This window comes from Thamnophis elegans, chromosome 4 (assembly GCF_009769535.1).
Source record: "Thamnophis elegans isolate rThaEle1 chromosome 4, rThaEle1.pri, whole genome shotgun sequence".
Classification (NCBI taxonomy): Eukaryota; Metazoa; Chordata; class Lepidosauria; order Squamata; family Colubridae; genus Thamnophis; species Thamnophis elegans.
Genome location: NC_045544.1, coordinates 89622631 through 89645068, shown reverse-complemented (window position 1 = coordinate 89645068; position 22438 = coordinate 89622631). Strand labels below are relative to the sequence as shown.

At 37.4% G+C, this 22438-nt stretch overlaps 1 protein-coding gene across 1 annotated transcript in view; it reads right to left on the bottom strand.

Annotated features, from left to right (window-relative positions):
* Positions 1-21791, bottom strand: part of USH2A (usherin) — a 517131-nt gene extending 495340 nt beyond the window's left edge. Inside the window, 2 exon segments of the mRNA XM_032216063.1 lie at positions 11863-12028; positions 21316-21791. Coding sequence (XP_032071954.1) covers positions 11863-12028; positions 21316-21791 — 642 coding nt within the window.
* Between the last annotated feature and the right edge of the window lie 647 nt (positions 21792-22438).

Below are 22438 nucleotides of genomic sequence, written 5' to 3'. Positions count from 1 at the left end.
GGTAGGTGCTAAGACAATAACTAACACTTCAATATGAGTCAGATTCCACCAATAGTCTAATAAGAAAATGGCTGCATTGACTAAAGAATATAGAAAATATTATGGCTTGAGTTCTAGGAAATGTAAAGTTTGTAAATGTATGGCAGGGAAGTTTTAGACATGGTTTTTGGTTTGCGGTTCCTGAAAATCCCTAAAGAAGTTGAGGAGAAGAGTTAATTATTTAATTTTCACAGCCCTCCAGACAGATGTAGGATTCATTCAGGCCTGTATCAAGATGTCTAGCATACCCAACTCATTAAATATAAAGTAATCTATTAATTTGGGAAAATACATTTTCTTCACTGATTTGGTCAGTAGAGCTCATATTTGCAATAATTGTAAAAATTACTTTATTTTCAATGGAAATTATTGGAAAAAAATCTCCATATAATTTCAAGTGGTGCTGTCAGGCTTAAGCCCAAAAATACCACAGTAAAATCCAGTTGAGTCCAGCTCTTTATTTGATTACACCTAATAGTCAGAATCTTCCCAGACTAAAGCTATAACCTTCTCATTGAATAGATATGGCCCAGGAAGTTCCAGGATGTGGCTATCCTGAATCTTTCCCCCCACCCCATCGAGTTCAGGATTTTGCTGTCTCTGGTCTTGATCTCCTCTCTGGAATGTGCTGCTTCCTTTCTGGAAGTCATGGGTCCTACTCAGAAATTTCACCCTTTCTTCAAATGCACATTCCATCACTGTGCTCCAAGGCCACATTGACTGATGCCAGCACTTCCCACTAATGCTAAAATTTGCAGTTTGAAAATATTTGGAAAGAAGGTGTTGTTGGGGTTCTCTAAGCTTTGCTGCCATAAGCTATTTAGTCTTAGTCCAAAGCTGCTTCTGAATACTGTGTTTTCCCTGTGTTTTGAGGGTTCTTTTGACCCCTAAAATAAGCACTTGGCCTTATTTTTGGGGAGGTCTTATTATTTTTGAGGTACAGGAGGTGGCGAGTGTGGTCACCTCATGGCTGCTGCTGTGTTGCAATATTTTTGGGGAGGGCTTATTTTGGGGGGAGGGCTTATTTTAGCGCATGCACTCAAAAGCCTGATTGGGCTTATTATCCGGGGAGGTCTTATTTTCGGGAAAACAGGGTACCTACTTTTACCGGGGATTCTTCAAGTAAAATCTCTCCTGAGGAAAAAGATAGTTCCCAAGGGCTTTATATTAGTTATAGCATTACCCTTTTCAGTCATAGGTGAATTCTTTGGAGACAAGGCAGGAATTAGCAGCAATAAGAAGCATTTTGTAATTCAACCTAACTAAATGTCTATAACTTTTGCTTTTTAAAGCATTTTTAACACACATAAAAATAAACCTTTTAAGACAAGTGGCAGGATACCTGTACATTTTCTAATGTCTTGAATTAATTTTCATATATAATTAATTATACACAATAACTGTATAATTTCAAAGTACAAGAAATACTTAACAATTACAATGCAATTTACATTTAAGAAAACCATGATGTGACTGTGCCTCTCTTACCAGCTATAAAAAGTGTTTTTAACTGCTACACTGAAAAGTCATTTTCAGTACACCTCCCTTTCCAATCCTTCTAACTCCTTTGATCTCTATTAAAAACTGTTTCTATTAAGTTGCTGTACTTTTTTATTTGAGGTATCGTTAAAAAAAGAAAAGTTTAGAAAGACAGTCTGGACTGTGTGTTCAATTTTTTTTTAAAAAAAGTAAAGAACATAACTTATTTAAATTATTACTCTATTTTATGATAGCAGCATATAACTAATGAAATACCCGATGTCAAAGATTTATGAGTTCTTCATACTACTCATCAAATCTCTCCAATTTTGTATTTTTGTACTCTTGCTTGTTTACAGGTTTATTATTTTGCATTTTTGGAGAAATTACCTAACTCTAAAACTAACCTTTTAATTTATTAGCAAAATCATATTATAATGGTACTCCATGTAAAATAGGTGCTAGAGTGAAATTCCTGTTCCAAATACATTTTAATGTGGGCATCCCCTTGTAGTCTTTGGTAAGTAAAAAATAAGACATGAAATAAACATTAGGCTTCAACTCTTAAGCTCTCTGTCAAGAGTATACCAAGGCTTCTAACCACAGAGTTCAGCTGAAGGTAACTATCTGTCAAATGTAATCTGTGAAAGTGAATATGCTTAAGCTTGTGCTATGAATCAACCAAAATTGCTTTGGTCTTATTGACATTCAGTTGCAACAAGCTGCAACTTCCTGAGCCCAACAACACCAAGAGAGCTTCTGTGACAGAAAGCTTAAAATATAGAGGCAACTAACATCACAATGGACATGGTGGTAAACTTTATGATCCTTCCAAGCTTCATCAGAAATTAGTCAGTCAGTCATCAAATAGAAAAAAGGGCCAGAAGCCTTTGCTATACTGTGTAGCCTTCAGTGTCTCTCCACGGTTAATAAATCATCAGAACTATTACCAAGGAGTACAAATATGATTGACAGATAAAGGCCACTCGAAACCACCATAGTCTCACCTACTCTTTCCTGGAATTTTGGGGGGCAGGGGTGAAACAACTATCTACCAAGATAAAGGTTTATCAGTCATAGATTGGGATTTGCCAAATGTTGAATATTTTGTCAAAAATGAAAAATGTTTGGCTAAATGTTTGGATTTCTGTGGTTAAGCAAAATCTGCATGGTTTGGTATGTTAATGTCTCGGACATTAACAAATCCGGAGCCAGAGCCCTGGAAGGAGTTCATGACTGTGTACAACCACGTTCTGGTAACTCCTGCGATGCAGCTGGAAGCAATCGTATCGGTTCTGCCATTCCATTGGACTATTTTAGCGATGTGGAGAGGGGGGATCTGCTGCTTGGGTAACAGTCTATCCTCCATATTAATCTACCCAGGCCTCGTGCACTGGAGAAGACACTCCAGATTTACCTCTTTCCAGAGCACAATATCATAGTCTTTTGAGACTGATAGATCCCAATGCATGTCTTGGACTAGAACTTGAGAAAGCTGAATCCTATGGAAATTCATGTTGCATCAGTCATCTTGTATTAATCCCTTGGTCTTAGTCCAAAGTTACCCATAGGTTCTTATATGGAGGGATAAAATCAGGTGAGACAATCATATAAATTACTCTCAGCTCAGGAGAAAATAAGCAAGAATATGAAAAACAGTTTTAGGGAGGGGATGGATGAACCTCAAACATCTAATATAATTGCAAACCTTTTATGGTTTGGGTTTGTATTTTTGTTTTTTGTTTTGCATTATACAAGGTATACCAAAAGATAGGCTCAAAAGCCGTAGTATTTATTTTTATTGCTTTTTTCAGAGAAAATGTTATTGGGAATCTTCAAATGCAATGCATCAAATAGTAAGTAAGTGACTAGGGGGAAATGGCAACCCAATTTGAACATTTGTATATGCTGATCAGCAGCATTTGAAGAATTTGCCAACAGAAATGTACAAATGCCTATATACATTTTATTTATTTTGAATTATTCTTTCATTACTTACAACTTTCTTTAAGGCAGATATCAGATAAATCTACCAAATTTGAAGTCATCCCTAGAGACTCAATGTTCTGAGGCAGATGTTTACTTAGAAAGGTCTTCATGGTTAGAGGACAGATATGGTTTTGAATCAGCACAAACTGAACTGAGGTCCTGCTAATCAGTCAACAGCACTGCCTGGCACTTTTGCACTAAGCTCTGACATTCTCTTGCTGCAGACGAAAATGCCCAGGGACGCTGTTTGACTAATGGTGGGGGCTAAATTTGCTTCCAGTGGGGATTTAGATAATTCCCAAGCTCCCTAAAGCAGGGCTTCCCAAAGTGTGAAGTGTTACCTCCCTTAGGGAGGTAAAGACAAGAGTCCAGGAAAGTGTGAAGAACCTTTTAGTTATAGTGTTACAATAAATCTACCTTTCTCTCATTTGGTCTTTAGATTTTAGGGGAAGTGTGTGTATTAAGATTACACTAAAAGGAGGTGTGATGGCAAAAAGTTTAGGAATCTCTACCCTAAAGCCTTTGGGAGAATTGCCTGAATTATGCTGGTCTTTTTTCATGACTAGGTTTTAAAATCTGGTAAAGGGTTTTGAATGGTTTTATTGCTGGATTGTTTATGCTGCTCCTCTATTTTTAACATTTTATTGTTGCTATTTTATTTTACTCTTCCCTGGGAGCACTTGGGCTAAAGAGCAAGTCACAATATGTTATTAAACAAAACAAAACAGTCCAGAAGGCTTTTTCACAAAGCATCCACCTATTCAACTTCACTGATGTTACAGCAACCATTATTTCAAGATTTTTCTTAGACCATATGATATGGAAATGTTCATAACAATTGTCCTTTATACCAACAGATGAAAAACAATTTGAGAAATTCAGATTTCAAATGGAGGAGAGGGTTTAACTGCTGATTCTCAATACTACTCAAACACTATTTTGAGAGGTTTATACAAATTTGTCTCCACTTGCACGCCCTGATCCCTTTTCACAATGTGACCATGAGAGTTATTAACACGTGTTTTGATTTTAATTCTGAATTTACACATTTTCATTTCTGAAATTATCCTGCCCCAAAGGAATAACCCTTATGCTGTTTTTATGGAACCCCAAATCTCTCTTTGCAACAGGTAGTATAACTGAATAAATGTATTCTCTATTCCAGAAAAGATCAGGAGTCAGCATTCCACTGTTGCTCATTATGCTAAAACATAGCTTCTAATTAGTTCCAATAAATATCACAATGCCTGGATAATGGGAATATAGAGACCGAAAATAAATGTCTATAAATATTCTTATGTACAATTGACAAAAGTTTCATTTTTTTTCTCTCATAGTAATTTTCAGTCTACTCTGAGTCTCTCAAATTTCCAGTGTTTTCTTTCTCACTCCATGTTTTAAATGTGGGCTTCTCCACAACATCATCAAATGTACAGTTGTGAAAATATTTAGAAACTAGGTGGAAAATGGCAAATGTGTTGGTAGCTGGAGCAAAGTGTTAAGCTGTCTTTCTTCCATATATTTACTATTCAAAATACATTTGGTCTGAGAAGAATCCATTTGCATTTTTAGATTTCTTGACTTTTTAATCACACCCTATGGACATTCATGCCCATCTGCATCCTTTACAAATATCTTTGTGATTATCTAAGAGGATAAGCATTCAATGTTTGATTGATACATTCACCTCATTTTTGTATCCTTTTATTATCTGACCACATGGAAAGAATTTGATGGTATCGGTAAGACAGAGATACAACTAGGAGGTTATCTAGCAATTCCTTAGTCTCAAAGCTATTGGGAGGGGGGGAGGAGAGGCTCAGAAAAAGTTGAGAGGGAAAGGGGAAAATAGAGATGTGTCTCCTAACCTTTCCCTCTGAGGATTTGCCCACTTCTTTGCAAAGCTAGGGCACAGGCATTAGACAGAAAAAGAAACCTCATCAGGGGATCAGAGTGACAGAACTGTCATAAAACAGAGGATCCAGAGAGGATAAAAGAGGATTGGTAAAGAAGAGTAAGGGGGAAAGGTAGAAGAATAGGGTCGGGAAGAGCAAGTTATCTCTTTCCCTTTCTTTCTTTTGCCTCAGGCCCATATCGGCTTTTCCCTTTTTTTGACTTAACTGGGATGAATTTTAATTGCAGCTCCTTGGCACATTTCATAGGCTGTATATTTTCCACTTGTGTGGAGTGGATTTCCCATTCATCACAGGATTGCAAGCAAAATCCCCAGTGCATTTTAGCTTTATCTTTCAAAGTTAGCTTTGCTTTAAATAAAATCAATAACTTTTGAACCATTTTGGCTGTCTATTACATACTCCCACATATGTTTCAAATCTAATGCTTACATGGTTGCTTGATCCTACCTGTTCACCATATCAATATACAAATTGTGATGGGTAAATACAGTTCACATAGTAATCTTCAGTTCATGCTGTTTTGGGGAACATTGGCATTTGTTTTAGAAATGAGAACAAGCAAACCACATACTAGATTTGGTGGTTTCTTCTTTTAAAAGCTCAACATTTCACATATTCACTGGTTAATCCTTTACCTCTTCAAATCCTCTCTTTATCCCACAAGTGATCAAAGTCCTTGACTATTTCTTTGGCTAAACAGCAACATGCAATATAACTCAACTAATCTGTATTGCCCTCAACAACTACAAAAAAACTCAGCTGAATCAGTCAAAGTGTTTACAAGAGAATTTCACTTTTTTTAGTAACTGCTGCAAATTTAGTATCATCTTTCACCGATATAACTACAGTTCTTCCAGCTTTATATTGGTTTCCTTCCCGCACTAAAACTCTTTCTCTATCTTGGCATTTTAAATCCCCTTTCATTTTCTTGGTTGTCTCTCTTATTCCAATAATATCTTTCTTATCCTTAAAAACACGTCACTCCAATTCAGCAGTCTTATTACATATGCTCCTAGCATTTGTCTAAAAGATATTTTAGCTTTTCTCTTTGCCCTCCTTTACTTTTCTGCCTCACTATCTCCTACAATGCTAATCCCTTCTCTATGGAAAATGGTGTTCCTTCAATCCAAGACTTTCCTTTTTTTTTTCTTTTTTGCATACAGGGCCACTAGTTCAACCTGAATTCCTCAAAGAACTACATAAATTAAAAGAAAAGGAAAAACCAATGATGGGACTTCACTGAGCAATCTGAAGCAATTAATGTGATGTTGAAGAATTAGCAGATATTCATAAATTTAACCACACTCAGAAGAGAGATCAGAGGGGAAGGGGAACAAAATATGGTTTGCCCCTGAAATTGCCTCTGCTATTTCAGTTAATCTAAGAGGTTCTTTGTGAGCAGCTTGCAAAGATCTATTCAATGCAGAGGAATATTTTAAAAATAACAAAACAATGTGTGCTATTAATAAGAATCTTATTAATTCCTAATGGGATTCAATTTAGTCTCAAACAGACACAGTTTTCTAGAGGGTTAAATGAATTCTACCCAAATCAGGCCTGTCATGGGAATATCTTAAATTAGTCCGCTGACCTCTGGGAAAAAGACTTGGGAGGGAAAAAAGTGGCTGAAAATGTAAGCCTCTTGATTATTGAACCCACTAACAAAGCATCAGGAGAGGAAATCCCCACCCCCACTAATTGGCCACCGTGGCTAATTCTGGCCCATGCTACTGGCTGGCCAATGTTGAAATGTCTAACATTGTCATGAGCTCTCCCGGGACAAAGTCTTGGGGAATAGGAATCTAATATTCCTGAAATTGTGACTTAAGAGCCAATTACTATAATTTTGGTAGAATTATTTGTAAGAGATGTGATCAGGTGGCATGCTTTTGAACATCATAATACCTACAGTATTAGTTCATCTGATTGAGCTAATGATTGAGCATATATGATGTTGTGACCTCAATCTGTTGCAGGATTTATTATTGGGCTGTATAAAGCCTGCAGTATTTAGTTATTCTGGTTTTCAAAATAAATCTGTGCGTACTACTTGGTGAAGGATGCAGGTCTTGTATACATATATACAATATTCCTAAAGAACTGCATTTAAATATTTTTGTAGTACATTACTTTAAAATTATTTTGTGATTTTAGGTCTACATAATATCTAGAGCTACACAATGCAAAATAGCTTGACTTCTTGGCCTTAACTTTTCTGCCTCTAGAGCACTCCTCAATCACCTACCTAACCATAAACTTCTACCACTATTACAGGATACTATAGAAATTGCCCAGCAGCTACTCTGTGTCATTGTGACTCTAAAAGAGTTCTACCTTTTGACCACCACTGTTCATTAATCTATTTTACATTATTTGCTCTATATGACTTGTGTTTAGGCTGCATTTATGACTATAGAGTATGAAGTTATTTTGAATTTATAGAGAGTTGCTCTTAAAAGTGTTGCGTGTAATTCTAGATTATACACTGAAGCAAGCTATTTTACTGTTATATTGATTTTAAAATTATTTTTGTGGTGTTATTTATTATTATAACATGTTTATCCTGCCTTTTTATATATTTAATTCAAGATGATGAACATACCTAATACTCCTGCTACCTGTTTTCCCCACAACAGCAACCCTAGCACTAGACAGGCTGAATCAGGTCAAGAGAGTCAATGACTGGGCCAAAGTCACCCAGTCAGCTTTCATGCCCAAGGCTGGCCTAGAACCCCCTCTCTTGATTTCTAGATCAAACCTTTCTGCACGACACCCAACCTAATGTACTTTTGATAAATTAGAAGATAGAGACAGATACACAACTAGTATATATAGATCAGTAATGGCTAGCCTTTTCATCACTGCATGCCAAAAGTGTGCGTGCATGCACCCATAATGCAATGCACATGTGATCCCCCCTCATGTGCCCCCCATGCACACACAAGCCCATTTTCCCCACCCCACACATGTGTGCACTACTCCCACAATGTGCATGTGACCCCCAATCCATCCCCTGCCTCCTGCACATGCATGTCAGACCCTTGCATGCACCCTGCCCCCCGCACATGCGTGGCTGACCCCAAAACCAGCTGGCTGACAGAAAGCATGCACACAGGTGCAGTGGAGTTGAGCTGGGGCAACAGCTCGTGTGCCCGCAGAGAGGACTCTGTCTACCACCTGTGATACATGTGCCATAGGTTTGCCATCATGGATATATATCATTGATCCTATTCCTAAAGTCCTATCTGTAGTTTACAGACTATGTTCCAGGAATATACAAAGCAAGTTTAATAGGAATAATAATAAGTAATGTGGACTAATGATAAGCTTCTCTGTGAGATCTAATCAAACATTTGCTATTTACTTCTTGCTTTAGATCATATTCTGGGTTCAAAAGTGGCCTGTCTAGTGCTATCTGTTAACTGTTTCTAGTATAGAATAAAGTGGGTGAGAAAACCAATTTTAAAAGTGGCGTGCAAATTCCAAAATAAATAAAACACATGGTTTAGGTCTAAACTCTTTCAATAACTATCTATTTCCCTACTGTCTACCCAACATACTCTGTTTATTAGTGGTCTGTTTTTATTGGTCCTACTAGGTTAGCTTTGAGACCAACAACAAATTTAGCTTTCTTCATGGCAACAGGCTTATAAAATAGAATAAACTGCCACTGTAGTTTAAGCAAGGCCCCTGCTTACTAAATTTAAAAACAGAGTGAAAGCATATTTATTTTCACTGGCCTTTTAAAATCATTGTTCTAGCTTTTGTGTTCTGTACCACTTACATTTTAATGCTTTTGCTATTTGTCAGCCACCTATATCCATTAAGCAAATGAATGGCAAACACGTAGTCCTTGTTATGTCACTTAACAACTGTTTGAAGGTTGGACTTACAAAAATTTACTGATGACCTGTCCTCAAAATTGTAACTGCAGCCCCATACCTGCAATCACATGTTCATATTCCAGGTGCTTGGCAACAAGCTCGCATTTACAACAGGTGTCCTGTTGTCACATGATTGTGTTTTGCAATGATTTTTTTTTTGTTGCAAAATGGCAAAAACATCCATTGGATAAAATGGGTTCACCCTTACTAGTATGTAGTTCACTTAATGATCATGGTGATTCACTTAACAACTATCATAAACATAGTAGTAAAATGGAGTCTGATTATGTGGGGAGAAGGGGGAGGGGGAGAAGAGGGGAGGGGAGGGAATAGATGAGAATGGAAGGGAATGGAAGAGAAGAGGAGGGGAGGGGAGAGGAGAGGAGAGAAGAGAATCAGAAATATACTGAGTTGAGCAGCTACTTTTAATGCTTGCCACACTGAATATTTTCTGCTATGGTCTACTTGACCATCTTATTGATTATTCATAAGATAAAAAGTGTTAGAACAATTTTTTTTAAAAAAAACCCTTATTGTAACACAGATCCTTGAAGTAGTCTGCTTCTTACTTTTCTCCATTGAGAAACTTGTTCATTTATTGCTATTCTTTGCATTCTATTCTTAACTAGTTCAAAATATGTGGAAAGAAAGGTCCTCCTATCCCATGACCACAAAGTTTGCTCAGGAATCTTTGATAAAAATGCACCATAGAGAAATCCTTGATGGCAGCTTTGTGAGCCTGACACTGCAGTTCTTGCTTTTCTATTCATACTTGTAATGAAGAAGTAAATGTTTTGTTCTGTAAGCTTGAAATTGTCATGCACTTGTCATTAAGCATAAAATATGGAGTCCCCAAAACATTCCACAGTCGAAGGAAAAAGAAGATTTTGCAAATTGGAAAGACAAGTTTTCTCTTGATAGTCAAACAGTTATGATGTAAAGTGGTCTCATTAAATCATAAGTACTTTAACCTTTTCTTGAAAGAACTGGAAGATTTAAAGATTTATAAAGAAATGTTGCCCAAACTAAAAAAAGGCTCACATCTGACATGTATTGAAATGATAATGCTGATTTCAATAGGCATTCTAAGAGCATTTTGCTCCCAAAGGAGTAATTCAAATCCAGTTACCTCTTTACATTTGGCATTTAAATTTCTTTTGTAAGGCTTTTAATGTGGCACTGCCAAAACATGGCAAAGTTATGCAAATGTGATTGAGCAAAATAAAAGCTAATATGAATATTATTAAATAATTAGTGATACTGAATATGTAATAAAACATTCCCAAGTGGCAATTCTATAGATGACCCATTTCAGTCTAGTTTTGGTAGAAGTGGAAATGACAACATACATTTGTTAAGACTCTTCAAAGTTCATGATTCCTTTATTTATTTATGGAGGGAAATATATAAACAAACATTAGGAAAACAGCAAAATCTAATTTTACATGATAGCCACTTCTAACACTGTACAGCAAGGCTATGTGATGCTTTAGATTTTCAGAGTCCAAAAAAGTGCTTTGGAGAACACAGCAATTCAAAAAATGTGATTTTTCTGCAACCCTTTAAAGCAACTGAATTGATAACGTTGCTTTAAAGACATATAGATGGGTGCTACATTTGTTCTGAAGCATCTTTTTGGAAGCTAATCTGAAGTACTGCACGGCCTTTCTGTATCATTGCAATACCATATTCCCTGCATAGAATGCCCTATCCCCTTACTTCAGCTTTTACCTTAGATCTAGTTAATAAATTCTGTAGAACCTTTAGATCTAAACCCTTATGCTAATTTTAGGCCCTCTAGGTTCATGGTGGAGCTGCTGAATACTACTACTTCATGGCATTTGCTCATAGTACCAGTACAGAGGTCAGCTTTCAATTTTATGTGCTATTATGTCAGCCCCAAAGGAGATACTAACTCACTGAGTATGACACTAATGATTGATTATGAGTTATATGTAGCTGTGTCCTTCGGCCAGTGGAACAGTTTCATTATTTTAAACATCTAAAAGCTGCCTGGGATGCCCAAAATTCTGTACACAAGCCTTTCCCCCCCTCCCCTACTCTAACAAATGGCATATGGAATCTAAAAAGTACTAAAATTTATGGATGTGTTGTAAATGCATATAGCATCTTGAATGGTGGATTAGAGAGTTGGTGCTATTACACATGATAGTACCGATCTCCTACTTGTTAGGTATTTAATCCAGAAAGTTTATCGCTTCTCATTCAACCTAGAACCTTTTTTATAAGGCAAATGCTATGTTCAGCACAGCTAAGTATCTTGTGAAATATTTCAATACCTATTTTACTGCTATGCTTGCTTGCTTTACAATCCCGTGATGGATATTATATGCAGGAATGAACACTGGTCATTGTTAAAAACTCTGTTAGGGAGCGCAGTTTGAAATAAAGAAATGTATCATCCTTTGTCCCCATACTTTATCATAATATTTTAAGTTAAATTCTACCACTTTAACATTTGTTCAGAGGTGCCCCTCTCATATAATACAAGACTTTAATACTGATGCTAAAGGTTATTTATTTATTTAACTCACCTGCACGCTAAGATGATTCCATTTCTTCACCAGAATTCTCCCCAGTGTCATTACTTTTATCGGTAGCTGCAGCCCATTTATAGTGCGATAATAAAACACTGTCTCTTTCTCAGAAATTGTAAGCTTGAACACAGTCTGCCCATGAACAGTTTTCTCCACCATACACCTTTGGAAACAATAAAGAAAACAACACCAAGAATGAACTCTAGGAAGAAGTGGGATTACTAGAGAAATGGAGGAGGGGGAGTAGTGATGCAGGTATGAGTAGCCAGGGATTTATAAAGCAGAAATTAAGTTTAATAGAATTAAAATCCAATAGGTTATCATGGAAGGTTTCTGCTGGAGTCTCTATTTTAGGCTCTTTTTCTTCATCAAATTTGTGTAAGTAACCTATATTTGAAAAAGGTGATTGCTAATAAGACAAAATTAAGTTTCAATGGGTCAAAACTAATAAGATGATTTTTTAACAGATATATTTATAAATTGATGGCTGAAGTACAACCAGAGGTGGGTTGCTCCCAGTTCGGCCCGGATCGGGTGAACCGGTAGCAGCAGTTGTGAAAGGCTCCACCCACCCACCTGGATGCTTCTGCACATACGCAGAAGTGTCACACACACACGTGCATGAGCGAACTGGTAATAAAAAAATTTGAAACCTACCACTGAGTACAACAATTTAATAATAAACATCCCTCTGTATAAGCAGGATCTAGATTTTTCAGGATATCACATGCGCTTTAAAAAAAAGCTGATGCAATCCATCATTCAGTTAACAGAAGTATAATATCTGGGCCACTGGAAGTAACACTGTACTCTTGGTACAATTTAAGGTCAGTTACACATTGGGCTAGCTGTTCAGAAGGGCAGTCAATTCACTGCGAATAATGGCAAAGAAATTCTAATATGAACAAAGGAGCTAAATATTTTCAGGGTTTAGTGCAGAATTTTAAAAAAGCAACATAGCAGCCCTGATGATGTGATTGAATTCCCACTTGATTCTTTTATGTACGTATATTACACATATCCTTGGTATGTTTAGTCTGGAGAACATAAAGGATAAGCAAAATAATAATCTTCCAAATTCTGGAATACTGGCATTCACAAGACAGTATAGGATTCATTCTGCTACTCTCTAGAATCAATTATGGAAATTGCAGTCAAGCACATGAGAAGAAACTTCCTCATAACAAATGTTGTGTGTCAGTGGACAGGTTGCTTTGAGAAATATTTTTTTTCTTTGTTTTAGAACTTTAAGCAGAATTCGGATAACCATATGTCAGGAATTTTGTAGTGGCAGCCTATACTGCAGATATTTCTTGGCTAAAACCTCTTGAACTCCATATTGGTAAATAAGAAGAGTCGTTTGTGAGATGTGGGAAGACATGACATCCTGCAGAAGTCCATCATTTGTTGAGGGTAAGCCTGTGCTGTGTAAGAAAAGACATCATGTTTCATTCAGGCCCCATCAAAGATACTTAGCTGTTTCAGGTGAAAATTACTTCCCTGTCATTCCTGTATAGCAATAGCACTTACATACCACTCCACAATGTTCTACAGGCCTCTCTAAGCAGTTTAGCATCAGCATATTGCTGGGTCATCATTTTACCCATCTCGGAAGGATGGGAGGCTGACTGACTACAGAATTTTACTTCAACATTGATCCTGATCAACTCAACCTTCCATCCTTCCAAGGTTGGTAAAATGAGGACCCAGATTATTGGGGACAATATGCTGACTCTGTAAACCACTTAGAGAGGGCTGTAAAGCACTGAAAAGCAGGATATAATTCTAAGTGTCATTGCTATTTCCCTTGCGTGTCCTCAAGTTCTCTTCCAAACTTCCACAGAAGATATCCCACCCCCCCTTGTAGGAATACACAAAATGGGAGTATCTTTGCATTTGAGCAAGATCAGCAAATAAATGCAACTGGATTCCATCCTTTATATTACAATGCTATGTAAGCACACAATAAAAACATTTATTCATAAAACGTTCCAACTTTTCTAAAAAATTTACATTAGTTCAAGGTTAAAGGGCATACCATTTCAAAGAGAACTTTGTTGTTTTCCCACTGCAGTTCAGTTAAAAAGAGACACAACTCTTGCCCAGAGACTGACTTGTCACTAACTCACTTTTAATCAGACAAGATAAATGAAGTTTGACCATTATTCTCTTTCAGTAATGATTCTGATCCCATCAATTATTTGTCAACAGAACTATGCAATCTGCAATGTTGCTAAAAATGCATTTCTTAACATACTGCTGATTCTGCCTGCTTGTAAACATGTTGGTTTTTCAATATCAAATATTTGTCAAGGCACAGCCAAGAAGGAAAATATTTAGGAACTGGATTTATTCAGTTCCTGGATAAACAATAATTGGATAATCCAAAGTTTATTAATTTTGCTTATCTAAAAACAAATATCTCCATATGTGGACTCCAACAAGTGTCCTGCCTTTAACAAAGGATGTGACCCTGATGAATAATACTTTAAAATCCATAAAGTTTTCACAAATGTGTGATTTACAACTAATTTCCCATCTGATGAAAGTATGTCAATCTTGACATAACATGACTACAACAATGACAATAAACCTTTCAAGAAAAAAGTTGACTTTTGAATCCATTCTGTTCAATTATTGTTTTAAGCATTAATTATCATTCAAATCCAGATTGGCATCTTTTAATTATATCAATGTATCTATGCATATTTTATAGTTAGAGAGAAATTCTAAGATTAATAACTAGGTCTATTAGAATGTCTCTGTCCTATCCAAGAGCAGACATTTTATGGTGATGAAGGCAGAAAACACTTTCATTGATTTTTTTCACTCTGACCATCCATACTTCCATTTTAATTCTTAACATTTGTGGAAGACTTATGATAGAAGGCAATGACAGTGGAGACTTCACTAGTACAAAGAGAAGCCCTTCAATACTGCAATTATTTTCATGAAAGTCTTTTCTATACACAGAGGACTGCCACACATAAATCCAATACATTCCATGAACCACTGCTTGCCTGCCTTCCTTCCTTCAATCTTTTTTTCCCTCTTTCCTTCCTTCCTTCCCTCCCTCCTCATATCCTTCCATCCTTCCCCTTCTTTTATCTCAGCAAATTACTCTGGGCAATCTTAAAATAATAACAATGACATGACAATTACAAAAACTGAAATACAGAGCCAAGATATTTTCTTCCTTCTTTCCTTCCTTCCTTCCCTCCCTCCTCCTATCCTTCCATCCTCCCCCTTCTTTTATTTCAGCAAATTACTCTGGGCAATCTTAAAATAAAAAATAAAAAATGACATGACAGTTACAAAAACTGAAATACAGAGCCAAGAGATATATGTAAGTGAATAATACCATCAGGACATGGATCCCTTCATACATGGGGTCCCAGGTCTGGACACAAAACTAGATCTTTAGGGCCTTACAAAAGGCCAGCATGGTTGGGGACAACTTGATCTTTGGAGGGACAAAGTTCTATTACTATGATAGAAAAGACTGACCCATTTCAGTCAACATTCCTTAGCCTACTGGTCCTGGAGCATGCCAGTCCTGCTGAACTAGATCAAACAGGCAGAAACATTTAAGAGACAAGATGAACCTTTAAGTTCTCAGGCCATGAAAAAGCTTGAAAGATGACAACGAACACCTTGAATTTCATCCAGAAGCACACTGGCAACCAATGCAGCTCATGAAGTATAGTGCCATATGTGCCATTTACTACCCTGAAGCTTTTGAATACTCTTCAAGGACATACCCTCAAACAGTGCATTAAAGTAGTCCAGATGGAAGGTCACAAGGGCATGAATCCAACCCTGTGTCACCCCAAAATTAGACGCCATGGTCTGAATCTTTTCAATGTTGATTGGAACCAGCGCTAAAGGAAGGAAGAGCAACAGCACCCCATAGTTTTACCTAGCCTTCCAGAGTCAGTCCAAAGTGATACTAAGATTGGTAATATTGAAAGCCGCTGAGAGATCAAGACCAATAAAGATGGATGAACAACCCTCATTCCACTTTCATCAAATTAATACCATCGTGATCACATATCCAAACCTAAACCTAACTGAAAAAATCCATATAATTTGTTAATCCAGAGACCTCTGAAGATGCTCTACGACCACCACATTCTCAACGTTGCCAAAATGGGGAGTTTGGAAACTGGATGAGAATTATCCAGACTGCTTAATCAAGTAATGGATCCTTGAGAACAGAGTGCACTACTGCCTCTTTAAGGCCCACCAGGACCTTCCTTTATATGGTTAATTACTTTAAATACTTCATTCATTTCTCTGTTTCTGTATTGCTTTAAGATCAGAACATCAATACATGAATACGCCAAATATGAAATCAATACATTATATGAAAGATGTAGAAACTTAACAACTGCCTAGGAAATGCTTCCTATTTATTAAATTGAGTCTCTCTGCTAACCATTGTGTTGTTGAATCATTGAATTCTATGGCAAGTACAGGGACTTGGTAAATACACATCTCCCCAAAACACAAACTCTCTTAAAGAGATATTTGGAACATGTATTACTGCTGTTCACATTATTAATTATAAATAAAAACAATACACTTTACAATAGCAATGAAAAGCATCTCCTGACAGGGGAGACTGTTTGACAGCAGAACAGTAGTAAATATATGCCTCACCTAGATTCTATCTATTTTAGCCATCAAACTTGCATACCTGAAATCTGATAATAAATTTTGATTGCAACTGATAGTTAACATAATGTGATTTAAATAGCTTTAACTTCTTTATTAATGAAGTGCCAGTTTATGACATTTCAACCTTTTGCTTAAACACAATTTCCAAATTAAAGTATAAAATGTTATTTACATTGGATCTACACTTTTCTATTTGTTCAAACATTCAAGGGATATACATAGAATTTGTTTTCCAACTGTATCCCTATTATAATAACTTGATTAGGTTGATAAATCATGATTATGTTTGTATGACATTTACTGGTCAAGGCCAATGTTAGTATTAACATGCAAACACTCAGTCAACTGTGGTTGGTTAAAGACAGACTGTTTTAATCCATGGTAGCAGGTTTAGCTATAGCTAAAGTCAACCACACCATGTGAACAACAAAATCCAGTTAAAAGTCAAGGAATTGCTCAACCCCTTCTACCCAAATCACCAAGAAAAAAACTGGGTCATTCAAGCTGGATGTTACAGAATTTATCTCCCTCTCATTAACTAGCTGTAAGGTAAAACAACACTTCTTGTCCTATAAGACCTAAACAACCAGCAATTACTCTAAATCAGGGTTGTCAAACTCGCGGCCTATGGGCCAGATGCATCACGCGCTGGCCACGCCCACACCTGGTTTAGCAAAGGGGAAAAAGTCCCAATACATCACATGATGCTCCCATGTTGATGCAAGTTTGACACTCCTGCTCTAAATGAATGTTTTAAAAAACCACTTATTGAAGTCTTTATACCTAAGCTTTAAAAACATTCATACACAATTTAGTTTTCTCTCAATAAATCAGTTATGCAAAAGAGACCTAGTCATGGCTTTGGAGACTCAATGTGGATCTTAGAAAATGTCTGGATCAGCTGGCACACATTATTCACTCTCATTTCTGCTTCAGTTTTCCATTCACCACCACTACCAGCAGCCATTTACAGGGCACTTCCACACATATCTATATAGAGTTTACTTGGTTTGCAATCAACAAGAGGATAACAAAATAGCATGTTTATACTTTCCAGGCACTTGTAGGCCAAAGAATGAATGAAAAGATATAAAATCATTAAACAAGTTTATAAAGTAACAAATGGCAATAATGATAAAGCAGAACTGGGAATCCCTTTTCAAAATTAGGATGACTTTGTTGGCTAAGAAAAGAAAAACCATTTGCTTTATATGCTGTACTGTATTTTCTAATAAAGAACACTAACTCAAGTAGAAAGAGTAGTACCAAAAACATATCCGAGACTGATACTATTTCCCACAATGAGCAGGTACATGATCACCCTTGCCTGGGACTAGTATTAAATCTTCTCTCCAGCAATGAAGACAGAATAACATCATAATATAAGGAGTCTAAGGATTCTCTTATGAATTGTATAATTGACATTGGCTAGATAAATAGCATAGGGGAGAGAGCTTCTAAACATGCACTATACTAAGAGGAGAAAAATCTTTTGAATATTGTTATCAAGGGTGTCCTGCTTCAGCAATGTCAGGGCTCTTTTGAGGCAAATCAAGGTCAAATATTGAACTAATAAAAACCGTACATCCCAATCTATACCCATCTTCCATTGTGACAAACAATTATCCTGTAAACACAGACAGCTGGTTTACTAGTGAAGGCACTGAAATAGGAATGAGGAAATGCGACAGGAATTTTGGAGACAATTATTACTTCCATTTTGTCATACTTGACAAATCTTTCCTTTCTACAAGGAAAAGGCCCAGAGTGTTCACATGAGTCCCAGTTGCATTGTACAGAAGATATACTCACCACATAACAGGATTGAAGAGGGCCTTGTGGTCAACAATAAGCAAAACTCATGTTTGTCATGGCTACACCAGATAATTAATATTAAAGTTCAAAAACATCCTTGCTGCATCACTTTTTGAATAGGGATTAAATGTTTGATGCCCTATGGAGCTATAAAGAACCAACAACATCTTAATCAACAAAAGGATTAATCAATCAATGGAGAAAGAACCTAATTTTTTAATCTATCTCTGGAGATTCACTCTAAAAGCTGGCTCTTCCTTGCAAAATATACACAGTTAGGAACACAAGCATGCAAACTGAAACACATAAGCCTGTGTGCATGAGGCATCTTTCTACTATCCACAGTTAAAACATTTCCTCATCTACACTGCAGTGGAGTGTATAGTAATAATAATGCTACTTCTATTTCCCAAGAAGGAAGCAATTCATACAAAGATAATCACCTTAATCTATTAATGGTGAAAAAAGTAAGGTTCTACATTTAGGCAAGAAAAACAAAATGCACAGGTACAGTATATGTGGTACCTTTCTCAAAAGTAGTAACTGTGTGAGGGATCTTGGAGTTCTAGTGGACCAGTGGTGGGATACGACTGGTACGCCCCTGTACAGGAATGTACTGGTGCCTGCTGGGAGCACCAGGTACCATTCTGGTACAGTGTTCTGGAGGGTCCACCCACCCACCTGCCCTCCTTACCTGTTTTTGAGCCGATCGGGGCTTTAATGCATGCACATGGAGCATACACCACCTGCGCAATGCTCTGTCGAGCAGCTGGACCATCGCGGGTGGTCGTGACCTGACAAATGCGCTCCCGCCAAAAGCACGCCGACAAAACCACGGCGTGAAAACAGCGAGTTTGAAATCGCGCCCACAACAGCAAACAGCGCACCGACAACAGCGCACCGACAAAACCACAATTAGGGTTAAGGTAAGGGTTAGGGTTAGGGTTTGGGGTTAGGGTTATTACCTTGTTTTGTGTTGTTTGTTGATGGTGCGCTTTTGACGGTGCACTGTTGTCAGCGCGCTGTTGTGGGTGCGATTTCAAACTCGCTGTTTTCTCACCGCGGTTTTGTCGGCACGCTTTTGTTTTGCGCGCATTTGTCGGTGAACCGCAGGTGGTAAGTACGCATGCATGTGCTGTGCACATGCTGTGCACGTGCATGTGGTGGATGCCCGGCCCCATTGTACTGTACTGGTTGCAAAGGGATCTGGAACCCACTACTGTAGTGGACAATAATATAAATATGAGCCAGCAGTGTGCAGCAGCTGCCAAAAAAGCCGACACAGTTCCAGGGTGCATAAACAGAGGGATAGAATCAAGATCATGTGAAATGTTAATACCATTTTATAATGCCTTGGTAAGGCCACACTTGGAATACTGCATCCAGTTTTAATTGCCACAATGTAAACAAGATGTTGAGACTCTAGAAAGAGTGTAGAGAAGAGCAACAAAGATGATTAGGGGACAGGAAGCTAAAACATATGAAGAATGGTTGCTGAAATTAGGTATGTCTAGTTTGATGAAAAGAAGGACTAGGGGAGACATGATAGGAGTGTTCCAATATCTCAGGGGTTGCCACAAAGAAGAGGGAGTCAAACTATTCTCCAAAGCACCTGATGGCAGGACAAGAAGCAATGGGTGGAAACTAATCAAGGAGATAAGGAACCTAGAACTAAGGAGAAAATACATGATTGTTAGAACAATTAATCAACGGAACAACTTGCCTCCAAAAGTTGCAAATGCTCCAATACTGAAAGTTTTAAAGAAGAAATTGGATAACCATTTGTCTGAAATGGTATAGGGTTTCCTGCATAAGCAGGAGGTTGTACTAGAAGACCTCTAAGGTCCTTCCAACTAAGGTCCCTTGGAGTGCAGGAGACATCCCAAATCTGATTCTATCATATTCCATACTAGAGAATAACTTCTGGACTTAGCAGCTTGCCCATTCCACCCAGTTGATATTGCATACAATGTTTCTTCATATCCACATTGCAAAACATGACACAAAGGGATGATTACTTATCTTATCAAACTTCTGAACAGTAAATAGATGTGGCAGTATCTTATTTTATGTAATGAATAAATGAATGAATGATAAAGAACACCATATTCCTAGATAAGAAAAATGATTGAGTAAAGTTGTCAAATCTATATTCCATTATATTTAGCTGGCTACTATTTTGTTTAGCCATGTATTTCCATGGCCAAATTATACCTATTCCCTGTTTGTCCCAAAGGTGCTTTTTCAAGAAGCAACTGGACTTTCTTATTTTTCTTTGAAGACGTTCTGCTTCTCATCTAAGAAAAAGCTTCTCAGATGAGAAGCGAAACATCTTCAAAAGAAAACCAGAAAGTCCAGCTGCCTCTTGAAAAAGCACCTTTGGGACAACCATGACCTGGATGGCTGAGAATCTCCATAAATATTCCCTGTCTGTTCACAGAAAAAAATCCCATCCACCATAATGGCCATTTCCACCTGCCACGGTGATTGCAGCAGGCATAACCTGAGCATCATAAACACTCAGCTTGGAGAGGGGTAGAGAAGATAGTCCCTTGATACTTCTAGGGCCCAGGTAATCAGCTGTCCAAATCATCAAAATTTTTGACTGAGGCAGGTATTATCTGGATTAAGCTACTACAAGTGAGCTTCCATGCTACCTGTTTACTAATTAGTTCTCCCAACACCATACCTATTTGAAATAGAAATGATAACAGTAGTTCATAAAGTTTAGTAATTAGCAAGAGAAATGATATCAGGCATGTAGTGCAATCAAACAGGTAATCTACAAATGTTGCCGAAACAGTAAGTAAACCTGTACCAAGAAGTATTTCTGAGATTACATAAAAACAGTGTTATAACATTAGTGTGCCATTTGCTTTCTATGAACCCAAAAGAAATTATGTCTATTATTATGTTTGATTTTACTGGTTGACTAACCATCTGCCAGCTACTTACATTACACCTTCTTTCTCAGGTTTCAACCATACAGTTAAAGTAAACGAAACAGCAAGCTTCCGAGGACAAGGAGTGGAAAAACAACCTTTTTCAGCATGAAAAAGAATACTTGTGTTGCTGAAAGATCCAGGAGGCACATCGTTTTGATCTTGCTGGAGAACATTCCCCAAGCCTTCTGAGAGAATGGCAGCATAGGAAGCAGGAGATGACCTATACAAACACTTCTGAATACAAAATTGCGGAATACAGAAGTTCATACTTTCAACAACAGCTGAACTTTGACAAAAAGTACTCCTTTCTGGCAATCCACAGGTCGCTTGGGTTGGCACAATGGAAATGTTCTTGAAAGCACCCACATTTTCAAGACTTGGGAAATGTCCCTGTGAACTGGCAAGAGGTAAGGTTGTATAATAAACGGTGATGGATGTTGCAATGGCATGAAGCAGGAAACCACAGTGCAGAACCAGGCAAATCATGTTTATAGGCAGGCTGCTTCTCGATAAGGCGCTCTAAATAAATAATGACCGCTGCATCAGTGGAAATGGCCTTGGGCAGCTAGTTGAGAGATGATGCAGCATTTCTCCTTAATTTGAAATCCTGGCAGTGTTGAGTTTCTTAAGTCGAGTGACATATACTGGGAGCACGGTAATACCTAGAAATAATACAAAAATATTTAAAGGGAATTGGTGCTTTATACCATAAGCAGATATACATACAATTCAGGCCAGACTGACCTAGATCTGTCAGGGAGGGAAAACCAATTGAAACTGAAAAGTCACTTGCAAATCTTGACATATTCATTACAATGGTATATCTCTTGACTTATACTGTATGGTAATAACACCATGTAAATGAGGTGGCATGGCTGTCTAAGACAAACAGAGAGCATACAACCTCTTTATTTACCAATACAGCAGGACTGTTTTAAGACAGATGATAGAATATTTTTAAATTTAAATTCTCCATGAATATCTGAAACAACTTCGCATTCTGCTGTGCATTAAAAACTCTTCTGATTCCAGCTGTAGAGCTACTAAAACCCACTTAGTTACTCCGTAACTGCAACTTTTATCAGTTCTGCATCTGAAATATGCAGGCACTTCAACCACACAGTATTTAATCA